General features: G+C 45.2%; 1 protein-coding gene across 8 annotated transcripts in view; it reads left to right on the forward strand.

Annotated features, from left to right (window-relative positions):
- Positions 1 to 16,944, forward strand: part of pdlim5a (PDZ and LIM domain 5a) — a 68,589-nt gene that overhangs the window by 16,746 nt on the left and 34,899 nt on the right. For all 8 annotated transcript variants that reach the window (XM_020101088.2, XM_020101087.2, XM_020101089.2 and 5 more), the window contains exon 3: positions 9,853 to 10,004. In XM_020101088.2, coding sequence (XP_019956647.1) covers positions 9,853 to 10,004 — 152 coding nt within the window. The remainder of the gene's footprint in view (positions 1 to 9,852; positions 10,005 to 16,944) is intronic.

Consider the following 16,944-nt stretch of genomic DNA (forward strand, 5'->3'; position numbering starts at 1 on the left):
GTGTAGCTTCACTCAAGGATTTTGGTGCAGATAAACAAATCTTTGCCCCATTTTCTTTAAAGCTTGTTCTACACTTTCCTCGATTTCACAGATAATAATTCATGGATCTTGAAGGAAAGAATTGGACATGGTTAAGGGGCTGGTTTCATAAAGGGAATGTTGGGCCGTGGTGGAGGTTTATGCTCCACTGAGTGTCATAGTTTTTTCATTGCTGTTTGTCTGTCTCAGCAGAATTCTGCAAAAACTACTGACCAGATTTTGTGGAAACTTGGTGGAAGGTGAAAGGGTGAAGGAGGAACCCAGGAACTTTCGAAGTAGATTCGCTCCACTTTCTTTATCATTGTGACATAGGGTATTAGCCTATAGGCGGAGGTATGCACCCTCCGATTGCCTTTCTAGATTTGACATTTATTTCTCCCAAGTAAAAATGACAGCATCATTCATTTCAGCCCAAAAGCTTTGTCATCGCTGAAGGGACAAAACCCTTGAGTGGTTTTTATAGGGATTACGACTTCTGTTGGTTTGGAGCAAAGGAAGACGTAGTAAAAACATCTGGTCACCTCATTAATGTAAGTGCAATGTTCACTGCTTTGGTCCATAGTAATTCCTCTTGTATTTGTCTTGAGTGAGCTTTTATTTCTACAAATACATTTTTAGCTTTTTGATGCAGGCTTCTTCGGCCACTGCCCCAACAGTGGAGGGAAATTTCTCTTTTATTTGCTATTAAAAATATCCCAAATCCCAAAATGCGCCTTAACTTTCCTCATCTGTTTTTATTTTCTCCAGTTTTGGGACTTTTGTGTTGGTCATTTATTAATATGAGTCGTGGCCACATGTTAACTGATGTCCCTGCACTTTTGAAGCAATGCTCAGTTGTTGCCAGAGTGTGCACTTGTACTGTGTGTCTTAGTCTCCTGTGTATTACTGTCTCCAGTGGATGTATATTTGCAGTGTTTAAAATGCTGTTTTCTGACATGGATAAGGCAACAAAGCCATAAATCAAACACCCTGGGAAAAAAGTGCTCGGCCTCTCGCATGGACGGATTATTTAAGATTTCTGTTTCTGATTTTCTCAACGATTTGCTGCGCCCTCTTTGATATGAAAATTGAAACTACTTTGAGCCCTGACATATTTTTTAATCAAAGTGATTGAAAACAAATGTTTGCTTTTGGAAACAGATCAACCAGCACAAACAATTCTGTGCAGAAGACAGATTAAATACGTACAACTCAAATAAAAAATGTTTCTCCTCTTCGTCTGGTGTACGGCCTCTTGTTCAGGTTCAGTTAAACTCTCCCGTGTGGATGCAGTTCACTTTGATGCAGAAGGAAGGTGCACGGTTTCTGGGAGTGTTTCTTTGAGTATCTGTTGAGAGAGGTAGCATTTGTTTGGGGGCAGGAACGGAGTGCTAATTATGGGAAAACATACAATTGAATATTTGTGGTGAGAGTTTGGTTGAGACCAGTGCCAGAGTGGTTAGCAGGAACACGCCCCTGGAAATGAGTCAAAACGTAGCCCGCAGAATAAAGAGCCCACAGAGCCAATGTACCCAGTAGCGTTTTTTTATAATCCTCTCCCACTCTTTCTGCCTTCCACTCCGCAATTTTAATCAATGTCAAGTCCATCCCTCATTACCCTTCTCTTCCTGCCCTGTGTGGTTGGTTGTGAGAAGCGTCGAGTGATGTTGCGTGTGTTGGGCTAATATGACTATAAAAGGTTGGGGCCACAGAGCCTTAACACTAATCCGGGTCCAGAGCCTCTTTTATTAGCCCTGCCTGTGTCTGTCTTTGTGTGTAAGTGTGTGAGTGTGTGTGTGTGTGTGTGTGTGTGTGTATGAGTGTGTGGTAGAGGAAACACACGGAGGGGAATGTGACAAAGATTTCTTGTTAGAGTCTCTCATCCTCAACATGTCAGTTCAGAAACAAGTTTTCTTGTAGAGCCACCAAATCCAATAGCTGCTCTTGAAGTCATGTGCAGTGGAGCAAGAGCCACTTCAAGGCAAGAACAATCACAGTGTTCTCGTGTGTGTGTGTGTGTGTGTGTGTGTGTGTTCAGCGATGTGGTCTGTGTGGTCCTTTTTCATGGTGTCAAAAGAAACAAATGACCTCACTCCACTTTGGACACACTTGGTCTTGTGTGTATGACCAAGAATGGTCTGAACTGCAGCTGCAAGGTGTTTTAACAAGTATCTAGACACCAATTTATTAACAATGCAACGAACGCACAAAACAAGTACTGAGAAATTTCAGCTGTAGACTCATAAAGACTCAATAAAGCCGTTTTCAGACATGAACTCCAGACATGAGGTTGTCTGGGTCAGACGTGTTCAAGACGGGAGGAAAATGTCCAGAGAGTTAAGGTGAGAGTGTTAGGCTTAGTTCTTGAGTTGGACCCCAAAGCAGACGCGGACAGGAGGTTTTGCGGTTTAACAGAGTTTATTTATACGAACACAAAACAGGAGCAGGCTGGGGTGGCAGGGTGCAGGCTGGCTCGAAGATCCAGGGTGAGACGAGGATGACTGGAGGAGCAGCGAGGCGCACGGAAAGGCTGGGTGGAAGGAAGGAGATACGAGGGTTAGTGAAAATCCATGAAAACGAACACGGGAGTCGAGGACATCGATAGCACATGAAGATACCGGACGGGACGGAATAATCTGGCACAGGAGTGGAGTCAGGACCAGGCTTTTATTGAGGGGATGATGAGGTGATAGAGATCAGGTGCGCCTCGTCGCTGCAGCCAGGAACCAGCCACGCCCCCTTGCCACACACACAACCTGCACTGAGAAAAACAGAAAAGGGGAGGGGGAGAGACACCACAACAAAACACCAAACAGAAATCACCACAGTACCCCCCCCTCAAGAACCGCCTCTTGGCGGTCTACCAGGCTTGTCCGGGAAACGAGTGTAAAAGTCAGTGAGGATAGTGGGGTCAAGAATAAAAGACCGGGAAACCCATTGACGTTCCTCCGGCCCATAACCCACCCAATCCACCAGATATTGGTAGCCCCGCCCTCGCCGACGTACATCCAAAACCGCCCTTACCGTGTAGGCCGGATGGTTGTCTATTACCAGGGTGGGTGGAGGGGGCTCGGCCGGAGGGCTTAGAGGGCTAGAGGACACTGGCTTGAGGAGAGAGACGTGGAAAGCAGGGTGGATCCTTAATGAAGGGGGAAGCTTGAGTCTCACCACACATGGGTTAATGACCCGATCGACCTCATACGGTCCAATGTACCTGGGGGTCAACTTTCGGGACTCCGTCTGGAGGGGTAGATCCCGCGACGACAACCAGACCTTTTGACCTGGCAGGTACACAGGAGCAGGGGTGCGATGTCGATCGGCCAATCGCTGATTGCGGGCGGTGGTGCGGATGAGTGCTGCCCGAGCCTCGCGCCAGACCCGACGAGCGCGTCGGAGGTGTGCCTGGACGGATGGAACTGCCACGTCAGTCTCCTGGGCTGGGAAGAGTGGAGGCTGGAAGCCATTGGCGGCCATGAAGGGAGACATCCCTGTGGCAGAGCAGACCAGGGAGTTGTGGGCATATTCGACCCAGGGAAGGTGGATGGCCCAGGAAGCCGGGTGTTGTGCTGTCACGCAGCGCAGGGCCGCCCCCAGATCCTGATTGGCCCGTTCTGTCTGGCCGTTGGTCTGTGGATGGTATCCAGACGATAGGCTGGCCGATGCCCCCAACGCCTGGCAAAACGCCTTCCAGGTCCTGGCTGAGAACTGTGGCCCCCTGTCTGACACGATGTCCACGGGGATGCCATGTATCCGGAACACATGGGTGACCAGTAGGTTGGCGGTCTCGAGGGCGGATGGAAGCTTCGAGAGCGGAATAAAATGAGCTGATTTGGAAAAGCGGTCCACCACGGTCAGGATGACAGTGTTCCCTCCAGAGGGGGGTAGACCTGTGATGAAGTCCACCGCTATATGCGACCAAGGGCGGTGAGGGATGGGCAGGGGGCGCAGCAATCCCGCAGGAGCCTGATGAGACGCCTTGCTCCGGGCGCAGACAGAACAGGCGGCGACAAACGCCTTGGTATCTGCCGCCATGGAGGGCCACCAGAAGCGTTGCTGCAGCAGGTTCAGGGTACGGCGACATCCAGGATGACAGGAGATCTGGGACGAATGTCCCCACTGAAGGACTGGAGATCTGACAGACGGGGGAACAAACAACCTGTTTGGTGGACATCCTTCTGGGACAGGCTGATCCCTCTGGGCCCCCTGGACCACACCTTCAATCTCCCATCCTGCTGCTCCCACCACACAGGAAGATGGCAGTATGGTGCTCCCAGACGTGTCCTCCACCGGAGGGGCAAACTGACGTGACAGAGCATCGGGCTTTATGTTCCTCGACCCCGGACGGTAGGTAAGGGTGAAGTCGAACCGCCCGAGGAACAACGCCCACCGAGCCTGGCGCGAGTTGAGCCTGCGGGCAGTGCGCAGGTATGACAGGTTCTTGTGGTCGGACCAAACAATAAACGGGTGAGTAGAACCCTCAAGCCAGTGCCTCCATTCCTGCAGGGCCAGGACGACCGCCAACAGCTCCCGGTTCCCCACATCATAGTTTTTTTCCGCTGGGGAAAGCTGGCGGGAGAAAAAGGCACAAGGGTGCTGCTTCAGGTCCGAGGTAGTGCGCTGAGAGAGCACGGCCCCCACCCCGGAGTCGGAAGCATCCACCTCCACAATGAACTGGAGAGCAGGATCCGGGTGAATTAATACAGGAGCAGAGGAAAATAGTACTTTGAGTCTGGAGAACGCCACCTCGGCTGCCTGTGACCATACAAAAGGAACCTTAACCGATGTGAGCCTGGTGAGGGGTGTAGCAACTCTGCTGTAGTCTCGGATAAACCTACGATAAAAATTGGCAAACCCGAGAAATCTCTGTAGTTGCTTCCTTGATGTAGGAGTGGGCCATTCGGCCACTGCCTTAACCTTGGCAGGGTCGGTCTTGATTTGCCCTTTCTCCACAATAAATCCCAAGAAGCTCACAGAGGACACATGAAAAATACATTTCTCCGCTTTGACATATAGTCTGTTTTCCAGGAGTCTTTTCAGTACAATGTTCACATGTTGAATATGCTCCTGGGTAGAACGTGAGAAAATCAGAATGTCATCAAGGTAAACAAACACAAAACTGTTAAGCATATCTCTCAACACATCATTTATGAGAGTCTGAAAAACGGCAGGGGCATTAGTGAGGCCGAAAGGCATGACCAAATACTCAAAGTGTCCCAGGGGAGTGTTAAACCCCGTCTTCCACTCGTCCCCCTCTCTAATTCTCACTAAGTGGTAAGCGTTGCGAAGGTCCAACTTGGAGAATATAGTGGCCTTGTGCAGGGGACCGAAGGCTGAGTCAATGAGTGGGAGGGGATACTTGTTCTTAACCGTGATATCATTGAGGCCCCTAAAATCAATGCACGGGCGAAGTGATTTGTCCTTCTTCTCCACAAAAAAAAACCCTGCCCCTAATGGTGAAGAAGAAGGACGAATAAGTCCTGTAGCCAATGAGTCTGTGATATAGGTCTCCATGGCCTCTCTCTCCGGTCTAGATAAATTATACATTTTGCTGGAAGGAAAGGGGGCGCCAGGTAGCAGATCAATACTGCAGTCATAAGGTCTATGGGGAGGAAGAGCTACTGCTAACTCCTTACTGAATACTTCCTGGAGGTGATGATATTCTGCCGGAACAAAACTGAGATCCACCGGCGTGGGTGGAGAAGGTGTGGTAGTCAGAGTGGAAGGAACGGCGGAGTGTAGGCAGTGGGAATGACAAAACAAACTCCAATTAGTGATGGAGGAGGAGGACCAGTCAATGTGAGGATTGTGAAGTTTTAACCAAGGGAGACCTAAAACTACTGGGGAAACAGGAGATGGGATAACGTAAAAAGATATTGCTTCGTGATGATTTCCGGAGAGCTGAAGGGAAATGGGAATAGTGCGATGAGTAACCTTAGCTAGGAGTCTACCATCCAGGGCGAACACCCTCTTAGGCTGCGGCAGGAGCTGAGAGGGAATTTTAGACTGGGTAACCAGTTCGGAGTCAATAAAATTGTCATCTGCCCCAGAATCAACTAAAATAGACAACGGAAGGGAGGTCTGATCCCAAGACACAGTACCTTGCAGAGACAGGCGAGGAGGAGACGAAACAACAGCAGAATGGCTCACCAGTGCTCCTCTTGTGGCTGGTGAGCCCCCCCTTTTGGCCGAGATGGGCAGAGTGTAATCCGATGACCGTCCAGGCCACAGTAAAGGCAGAGTCCACGGAGATGGCGACGTTGACGCTCCGTAGGTGTGAGTTTCGTCCTCCCCAGGTGCATTGGTTCCTCGATGTCGAGGAGAGCAGGTGTAGATCCAGGAGGAATCCTGTCGGAGGAGGACGGTGGCAGCGGAGAGGGCGCAAGCCCCCGATGGTGAGGGCTCCTTGTCCGCATCACGGGAGGGGTATGGCTCGCCCTACCTGATCTCTCCCTGCGCCGCTCGCGGAGACGATTATCTAGACGTATAGCAAGCGAGATCAAATCGTCAAGAGAGGTCGTCTCGTCACGAGCGGCCAGCTCATCCCTCAGCTCGTCCCTTAATCCCCGGAGAAAAACCCCTTGAAGCGCTCGCTCGTCCCAGCCGCTATCGATCGCTAGAATGCGGAAGTCGATCGAGTGGTCCGCCACGGATTTCTCTCCCTGACAAAGAGAAAGGAGCCGGCTACTGGCCTCCTTACTACGCAGAGGGTGATCAAAAACTTTTAGGAATTCCTCGGTAAAAGAGGAAAAAGAAAAACAAATCGGCGAATTACTGTGGGAAATGGCAACAGCCCAAGCCGCGGCTCTCTCCGACAATAAACTCATGACGAAGGCAATCCGCGACTTGTCTGTGGAGTATGTTAACGGCTGCTGATCGAATACGAGGCTGCACTGATGGAGGAATTGTCTACCTGAGCCTAACTGCCCTGCAAACCTGGCGGGTGTGGGGATGAATGGTTCCCGGGGCTGTGTGGGAAGAGTGACCGGAGAAGCTGCTGGTGGAGATGCTGGAACTGGAGCTGGAGCGGGAGCGAGCGCCGGAGTCGTCAGCGTGGAGAGGTGAGTAGTGAGCTGTTCCATGCGGCCACCGATCAGTGCCACGTTGGAGGTAAGGTTCTGTAGAGTCTCCATAACCTCGTTCAGGGCTCTCTCGTGCTGCCCAACACGAGTTCCTTGGGACGAGAGAGCCAGTCTGAATTTTTCCGCATCCGCGGGGTCCATTTTTGGCCAGATTATTCTGTTAGGCTTAGTTCTTGAGTTGGACCCCAAAGCAGACGCGGACAGGAGGTTTTGCGGTTTAACAGAGTTTATTTATACGAACACAAAACAGGAGCAGGCTGGGGTGGCAGGGTGCAGGCTGGCTCGAAGATCCAGGGTGAGACGAGGATGACTGGAGGAGCAGCGAGGCGCACGGAAAGGCTGGGTGGAAGGAAGGAGATACGAGGGTTAGTGAAAATCCATGAAAACGAACACGGGAGTCGAGGACATCGATAGCACATGAAGATACCGGACGGGACGGAATAATCTGGCACAGGAGTGGAGTCAGGACCAGGCTTTTATTGAGGGGATGATGAGGTGATAGAGATCAGGTGCGCCTCGTCGCTGCAGCCAGGAACCAGCCACGCCCCCTTGCCACACACACAACCTGCACTGAGAAAAACAGAAAAGGGGAGGGGGAGAGACACCACAACAAAACACCAAACAGAAATCACCACAGAGAGGTGGCGTCTGGGAAGAAGAGGCATGATGCAACCTGTACTTTCTGCTGCAGAAATCAAAAACACATTGACACTAGGGATGGCTTTTACTGCCAAAAACTGTGGAATCTCATTTACATCTTTGCATCTTCTCATTTGTATTTTTAATGGGTTTTTTCAGTTTTTTGTCCATCGTGTTCAAAAACTCATGAAGCCCCAGTGCATGTCTGAAAGCAGCTTATGAAAGGAAATTGTCGTCCCTTCACATTGCTGCCACATACAAGGATTTGGCGTCATGGGAAAAAGACGGGAGACTGATTGTCTCCCGTGGCTGGGGGGTGGCTGTGGATGAGCAGTCATCCTCCAACCAGAAGGTCGGAAGTTCAATCCCCAGTCTTCCCATCTGCATGCCAAAGTGTCCTTGGGCAAGATGCTGAACCCGGAATTGCCCCATAGAACAAAAAAAACAAAAACTGCTGCTAATAGATGCACTGTATGAATGTGTGTGTGAATGGGTGAATGGCCAACTGTAGTGAAAACACTTTGAGTGTTCATCAAGACTAGAAAAGTGCTATATAAATACAACCATTTACCATTTATGATTGTTTCACAATTTCAAATAATCCCTGTCTTCCTCCAGCCTGGTGATTAGAGAAGCTCTGGTTTATTTATTATTATTATATATACTTTAACATGTGTTGTCCTGTCTGTTGGCCATTTTTGCCACCATTACTGACAATGTCTGTCTCACATGTGTAAGATAACATTAAGAGAGAAGCAGGGCTGTACTCAGCAAAGTGCACAACAACAGAGAACATATAACTACACTTTTAATCTAATTACATTTTATTTTGGTGTGGAGTCAAGCCAATTTATGTGGCTGTTAAATGTTCGGTTGCCTCGTAACTCTTCTCCATCGCTTGTTTACAAAATACGTTGTGCATTGCTCACAGATGAATAGAGAACAAATGGGTGGGAGGGTGGAAAATGTTAGAGTCACTCCCCCTCCTGTAATTATAATAACATATTCAACCATGTTGACAAGAACATAATTGATGGTCTACAGTGTTTGTGCATGTTGAGGCCATGTTGACCAGCAGGGTTGGTATTAAATACCAGTTCCGCTGCTCAACATGTTGAGTTTTTTGTGCTGCTTGGATCTGTTTCACATTAAGCAGCTTCCTCCAGAGTGGAAGTGCAGCAATTAAACTTTGTTTAGATGCTTTAAAGCATCCCTCAAAAATCACGAAAGACACTGAAAACCAGAGAGAAATGGAGCGTGTGGATATTTTGTGTTGTTTACAAACTGAGGGATGTCTGGTTTATAATTGTTGTTTCCACAAAGCCAATAAAACTGGTATGTGTCTGCACCATGTACTTTCCCCATTACTTATTTTTCACCTTTTTAACAACATTTTGTACAGAGAATAATGGTGTAATAGCTTTTTATGGGACTAGTTTCACTTAACTTGATATTTATTGTAACAGTTAAGTGTGTGTAAGCTGCTGTTGTCGCTGCGTCTGAAAATTTACACACTTAAAAAAAATCCTCCTGTATAAATTTGCCAAATGTCAGTTCAGTATTTAGATTAAGCCCTGTTAGTGGATTTACTGTGATATAATTTAGTATTCAGTGTTGATGCAACCAAGCCTGCATTTAAAATGTAATGTTTGGCTGTTAAACACTCTGATTCATTTTAAGTGCATGTATATTGATAAAAGAAAAGTATTTATCTTGATCTTATTTTCATTTCATGATCTATTGTGACAAACAGTAGTGGAAAAACTGCTCAAAGATTCAACTTTAGCTGTGAGACCTTTCGGAACATTTCTGTCTCCTAACAAGCTTAAAGCTCAATCACAGCAGGTCATAAAGAAGAAACAAAAGTAACTCGGAGATGAAGACTCCAGCTATTAAACACACATCAGGGAACATACAGACCCTCCGTCATGTGGCAAAGAACACAGTCTTTCATTAGCTTCACCCAAATACTGGGAAAGGAAGGAATCCATAAATCTCATGATAAATACAGAGCGAATGTGAACTTCCCACATCACCCCACTGAGCCTCCTGTTTAATAATCCTGACTGTTATGTTGCTGCTCCTCATTTAAAATGTCTGTGGGTTTTTTTTGCAGCTGACGGATGGCGGGAAGGCGGCTAAAGCCAGCATTGCTGTCGGTGACTTGGTTTTGTCCATTGACGGCATCGCCACGGAGGGCATGAACCACCTGGAGGCCCAGAACAAGATCAAGAGCTGCGCTGACAACCTCAGCCTCACCCTGCAGAAGTAAGCAATGACCTCACACAGTCTGATTGTGCGTGTGTGCGTGCGTGCAGGGCTGTACTTATAAAGCGGAAACCCAGCCGCTTCGCTTTGCAATGATTTAACGTGTGAACTTGAGCTGGTAGCCATTTTTCTCCTGTGACAACACAGGATCCGTGCGCTTCTTTTAAAACCCTCCCAAACAATCAATCTCTGCGTCAAACTTAAAGTCCATGCGTCGCCGTTCAGCCCCAGAAATCCTGTATCCAGACAGATGTTCAGTGTTGTTGCAGGAGTTAATCTCAGCTCTAACAAACAGCAGCACCATTAGTTCTGCTCTCCAAGTCCCTAAAGGAGAAAAGAATGACTAGAGTCACAGCGAGAGCATCACACATGTGGACCACCCCCTCTTCCCCCTCTGCCTCCTCCTCACTGTTTGGTGGGATCCTGTTGTAGAGCTGATTTATCACAAGCAGCTTTGTTACAGTGTGTGTCTGGCTTCATATTGGTTCGCATGTGGAATGAATTGTCTGGTTCTTTGGCAGCACTTGTAGGTGTGTGCGTTTTTATTTAAACACTGTGAGAAACTCAAGGGTCCTACACTTGTCCTTTTGGATTCAGGGTCATGAAAGGAGACACTGATTTACAGTATTCAGAGCATACAGAGGTAAAATTTAATGAATTTACAAAGCTTAGTAAAAGGCTCAGTTTGCTTTTCTTTTTGTTTCATTGTGTCTCTTTATCTCTCAGTGTCTGGATTTCACATTCTTTCGTCCCCTGATGACGTTTCATCTGCTTTTCACTCCTGCCCTCATTCTAACAGAGCAGGTCCTTTAATTTGTCTCCAAATGATGACAGACTGAGGATGTTTGCTTTTGGTCGAGTGGTAGAGAACATATCCTGCCACAAGGCTTATAGAAACTGAAGGTCAGGGTGTAGATTTCTCTGTGTGTGTTTTACCACGGTCAAACCTTTTTCATGATGAGGGAAACAGGTCTTAGAATAAGAGTTATTTGTGTGGGTTTGATGGACACTCAAGGTTTTTGAGAAGGGTCACTGAGTTTTGTTGACAGCGATGTAGAAGATGTGAACTGGAACAGCATTCAATTTCATTGCAATGTGTATGATGCCATAAGGGAGTTCACATAGTAAAGACAAATCCCTCACTAGGCTACAACTTCTGACAACTTAACAATTTCTGACATTGATATAAAGTATTTAAAAAAGACAAAACAATGATTCCTAATGTCATTATCAAACTCTTATGACAAAGAAATGTAATTGAAGTTTGTTATTTTACAGTTTGAGCATAATGTGAGGAAAACAGTTGCCCTGTTACTATTCAGGTGATAAAAATGAAAACATCTGTTGGACTTCAGGAAGTCACTATGCCGACACAGGAGCTAATCCTGCTCATATCGTCCCTGTAAAACCACCACCAGCCATTTTTACAGTTTTTGCACATATTAAACAAATTAAATATAACATGCTATTGCTTCAGAGGTGTTAGTAGGGGGGCTGTTTTGTAGTTTGTGGTTGTGCTGTCATTTAACTCTCGGCAGGTCAGAACATAAGCAGTAACAGAGTAAGATCTCCTACTGTCACTGTGAGTGTTTCCAATTACTTCATCGAGGTCCCAAACTGGCTGCCAAGTGCCAGTGAATCAAACCTCACGTATGGGTGCGCTTGTTTGCAGGACCCGTTAGAGGATTATCCGTCCTGCATCGCTCTGTGCCTGTGGCAGGACGTCAGGCCTTGAAGGGTTGACTCATGCTCGATTAGAAACACATGGAATGGCTTGTTTCATTAACAGGCAGCATTATATTATTAAAGCTTTGTGACCAGGCACCACTTTGGGGACAGCTGGCTCCGGCTTCTGCTTTACTGGGATACTTTACGGTCCAGAAGATTGACAGTAATCCCCTGTGCCTTCTCCAGACTCCATTTACACAAAGAAGTAAGATCAGAGTTTCAGGGTTTCTTTCTATTTGTTACCTGGCACTGACTGGCACCGTGAGTTAGACGTACTGTTCAAAGCGTGTCATGTCAAGGTCAACATCTGGACTTTAATGGGTTTACATGTGCAATGGAAAGAACCAATCTAGTCTCTTTGTTTTCTTTGGCGTCCATCTCCTCTCTTTTTGTTTCACCTTTCAGTCTGTAGTTTCTGATTGGGTTTGTCACTGGGTCAGATAACAGAAGGAATGATAACAGTGAGAATTGTTCACGATGCACGTGGCGTCTGTATGTGTGTATTTTAAAAGGAGACAGTTTGTTATTCCTTCTCCAAATAAAGGGATGATGGGAAGAAGAGATGGGCAGCAGATGTGTGAGGAACAAGAAAAGGAGAAGCTGTAGAGCAAAGTGGCTGCTACAAGAAAAAGATTAAACTCATGAGGCTAGAATTATTTTTAAAGATGACATGGCAGATATAAGGAGCGGTCTAATTATCCTGGCACTGTCTCACCTGTCCATCCAGTAAAAAGCTCGACCTGAACCAGGATGTATTAAAGTAAAGCCAGATAAATGCATGAATGAAATCGCCATAGTTACCAGCAGAATCATGGCACACCAACATCACTTTAGCTGTCTCTGACACTTCATGGTTTCTCCATGGAAAATGTTGCAGTGAAGCAAGCAGCGTGGAAGGTAACAGGTGCTGAATCATCTTTTCTTTTGGTGTTCCATTCGTTCTGACTTCAGATTTCATGTTTCCTTTGATGAGCAGTAGATTTATTTCTGTCTTTGTGAGATTCTCTGAATCTTTTAGAAACTCGTGCTTCAGATTGGAGTGCTGGCAGTCACATTTTCAGCTGGTTCCTTTGTTAAAAATCAGGTTTATACAAAAACAATCACATGTTAGCGTTTTTCTACTTTACGGGAACATCACAAATACATTAGAGGCTGTTTTATCAGTTTCTGTGATCCATGAACAATTTGATATGACCTTTATAAATGAGTGGATGGAAAAAGGCTGTGGTATTTTATCACTTTTTAGTTTCTAATGTTAAAAAATATGTGGCAGATTAATTGTTTCTGTTTACTTTAGATTATTGAACTGGTGAACAGTTATATAAGTACCTACACTTAGTTTCAGTATGACCACTGTGCATTCTACATCTCAGTATGTCAGGCTGAGCTATATTTGGCAACAGCCGCAAGTGTCTGTCGTGTAAAATGAATTACATAGATTTAAGTGTGTTGGTCATGTTACAGCAGACTGGGGATAAAACTTTTAGAGCCAGATACTCAATGGAAATATTCACTACATACATCAAACATGCAGCATTAAATAAGAATACACAATATCTGATATAGCATGAATCAGAAATACAGTGCAACTAATTTAGTTTTGTCTTATATGATGGAGAGAAGCAGCATATCCTCATCTGAAGTGTTTGTTGTTCTACTCAACAGTTCAATCATGGCCAGAGTTTTTCTTCTGTCTAGGAATGCACTTTGCTTTGTTCTGTCAGTAAGACCTGTCAAAACACAAACCCCTGGTTCACAGCCTCTGTTACTTTCTGTCAAACAGTGTGTGTCCAGCCCTCCTACAAAGAAAGGATAAAAATAAGTCAAGGCAAATGGAGGAAGTAGCATGCCACAGATAATGCATGATGAATTCTTCAAGGATCACAACTTCTGCAGTTTCTGTAAATCATTGATCACTGTGCGTGATGGCTCCAGTTGAGAACCTTCAAACATCACAGCTCTGTGTTTAGATTTTTAGATTTTTCTTCAGTTTTACCTCGAGCTCTGAAAAACTGCTGTGAAAAATACGCAGCCGAGTTTCTTCTTCGGAATGTCTTCTTTCAACGGATAATTTCTCCTTTCTTATCTGTTCTGTGGAACTGAGTTCCATTTGTCCAGACCAACAAAAACAACCAATATCTTGTTAGCTGGAAGGACTGTTTTACTGTGAGAGAGAGATTAAACACATGTGGACCGCATGAACACACACACACGCACGCACACACACACACACACACACACACACACACACACAAATAGTCAAAGAACTGGTTGGTTAGGTTTTGGTACATTCATCTGAGTCTTGTCATGGAAGCTGCAACTAACATTGATTTTAACTATTATTAAATCGCAGATTGTTGTTATATAAGAACCTGGAACCAGCAAATATTTGGCATTTTGCTTAAAAAAAAATATTTTTTTAAACATTATAATATAGAATAAGATACTCAAAATGGGATGTTCCCTCAAATTCAAGTGAGAACTTTGACCTGCGCCATTCTCATAACCAGAATAGGACGTGTTAAAGACATACTCAATGCTCGGTAAAGGTTCAGGTCATTCGTCACCTTTAAAAAAACCTTTATGCAACATTACACAAAGTCAACAGAATGTCCCCTCCTACGTGGGAAAAAAGAGAAGGCTGGAAAGAGGAGAGAGAAAAGACATGGACATGGGAAATGAAATAGAAGTATAGAAATCACAGAAGTTTTAAAACAGGGTGGAAGTGAAAACTAAAGCTGCTTTTAAACCTGCACTGACGTCCTGACATTTTCTGGAGCGGCTGTATGTGAGCCAAGTGAGCCCATGTGAGAATAAAGCAGGAAATTCACAGCGGTAGAGCAGGCCTGTTAATGATCTTTCTAACAATATCCCGAAACTGAAAAAACAAAGATCTCAGGAAGAGGTGCCGTACATGTAGAAGAAAATAGACATTGATGTAAACTTGATGATGAGATTCAAGAAGTTTTGGTGATAAGGACTGACGTCTATGTGCTGTTGACAAAAACACATGAATCCCACAGTGACATGTATACGTCGTGTCCTGCCTCATGCATCTTCTACCCAGGCCCAACCGATGCCTGAATGCACTGGACGTTTTCTTCTTTTGGTGAACATATCTGACTGGGACAATCCCCAGCTGCATGAGACATGCATTTCAGACATTTTCTGGAGTTCATATCCGAAATGGGTCTTTTGCAAATTGAGTAACATTTGGATGTTCCAGAGGAGTTGTAAAAGCAGAAGGACATTTCTTTCGAGCTGATGGCTTTTTCCTGAAACTGTCCCACTGGTATGATGTGATCACGATGTTTCAACACTCAAATGAGGCTGTGATATGTTAATTATTCTCTGTTGAGGTTCACCAAAGTATTAAACTGGTCATTTCAACCAATCATCCCAGGCCTCAACAAAACCACCCTTGTGTTTCACTGACTTCAACTGCCAGTGTCTGGCTAAATGCTTTATTCCCCACAGTCTTTTTGAAGCCTATTTGACTATTTAATGGGCCTGTGTGCATGTGAGTGTTATTCACTAATAATGGCACAGTCTCAAGGTCCCCTAATGTTTGAGGGAGTTAAAGGGAACAAAATGAAACAGTTGACTTGATGTACTCACCCACATGTACGTGGGCACATCATGGTACAGAGCAAATGAACGCATGATTGGATAAGCAGGCTCTCACGCCAAGAAGAAAGGTTTTCCAGCAGCTTTTGTGTTGAGCTGAGTTTAATGGATCCACTTCTCTTTTTATCAACAGTGAGATCTCACTCTGTTGAAAGGATCTTAAACAGGATAATTACAGTGTTTGACGAGTCTTTTCTTTGTAACTGACTGTCTCCATGGCGTAGCCCTCACATCACAACACATCAAGTCACAAGTTCAGGCCATAATTTGGTCTTTTGTGCATGTGCGGTAACTGTGGATTGCAGTAATGTTGTTGTTAGTGGTGGTGGCACTGATGTGTGGACCGCATGCACAAATTCACAAATCTGTTAATTAAGTTTACCACACAACTCTGGATGTTGTTCACTCATTCGTGGCTAATGGGGATCCAGATAAACATGCATGCAAACAGGCAAAGAGTGATAGTAGGTTCAGTACACCTTAATGTTTACTCCTAACAAGCACACACACACACACACACACGCACACACACACACACACACACACACACACACACACACACACACACAGAGATCTCACACTAGCAGCTGCGGAAGTTATTTTGAGTAGTTGGCCCCTGTCTGGATGAGGGTTTTGGTGAGGGAAGTTTATGTAGGGTGGGGGTATATGTTTTTATTTTGTTTACATTGTGTTCTCTGAATAGAGACAATGAGATCCCTGGGTTGTATGTGCATATGCTGATACAGCTGCATGTGTCCAACAAACAAACACACACACGTGCATTGATGTTTACCTCAGCCTCACGTCAGAAATATGAGAAACTATCGTAATTGGTAATTTGATGTATTGGAGGTATGGGTCAGTTACCTGTGTGTACGCAGGGCTGCTACTTTAATCAAATGATCTATTGCCTGTTTTTAGCTCACCCTTTGAAATGATACCCAGTATGAGCAGCATGCTCTGTGCTGACCTGTGAGGAACAAGAACAGCATGTTTATATGTGGCTGGGAGGGATAGAGGTAATTGGATTCCCTTTTTAACAAAAACAGGAGAGACCACACTGTTACACAAATACCTGCTAATGCAACTATATTGGCAAATATTTGGCCTGTTAAAGTGCTTTAAAGCCAAGAGAGGCAACTTCCTATGAAGGGGCACACTTTGTCACAACATTAACACAGCTCTAGCTCAAGGACGCAACCCTGCAATATTGCGATGCTTGGTCTGCACCTCAACCCTGAGGCCTCCAGGGTAAAATGATATTACTATAAACGCTGGTGTAGATCATGTAAGTTTGATTTGTTTGTTCTGGAGGCTAATGGAGATCAAATGAACTATCATGTTATCAGTTGATATACGACTTGCTTATCAGTTCTATGTATCTCTGGCTCAGGCTTTAGCAGTATTAGTATCACTGATAATGATAATATAATAATATGGATAGAATGATACGATAACATAACACTTATACAAGAGACCAAGATGAAGTATGTATTTAAACTCCACAAGGATTATTATTGCCATTTCTACTCATATCACATATAAAATATACAAATACATATTGTATAAATACATAATTACCACT

This window comes from Paralichthys olivaceus, chromosome 4, assembly GCF_024713975.1.
Source record: "Paralichthys olivaceus isolate ysfri-2021 chromosome 4, ASM2471397v2, whole genome shotgun sequence".
NCBI classification, from domain to species: Eukaryota; Metazoa; Chordata; class Actinopteri; order Pleuronectiformes; family Paralichthyidae; genus Paralichthys; species Paralichthys olivaceus.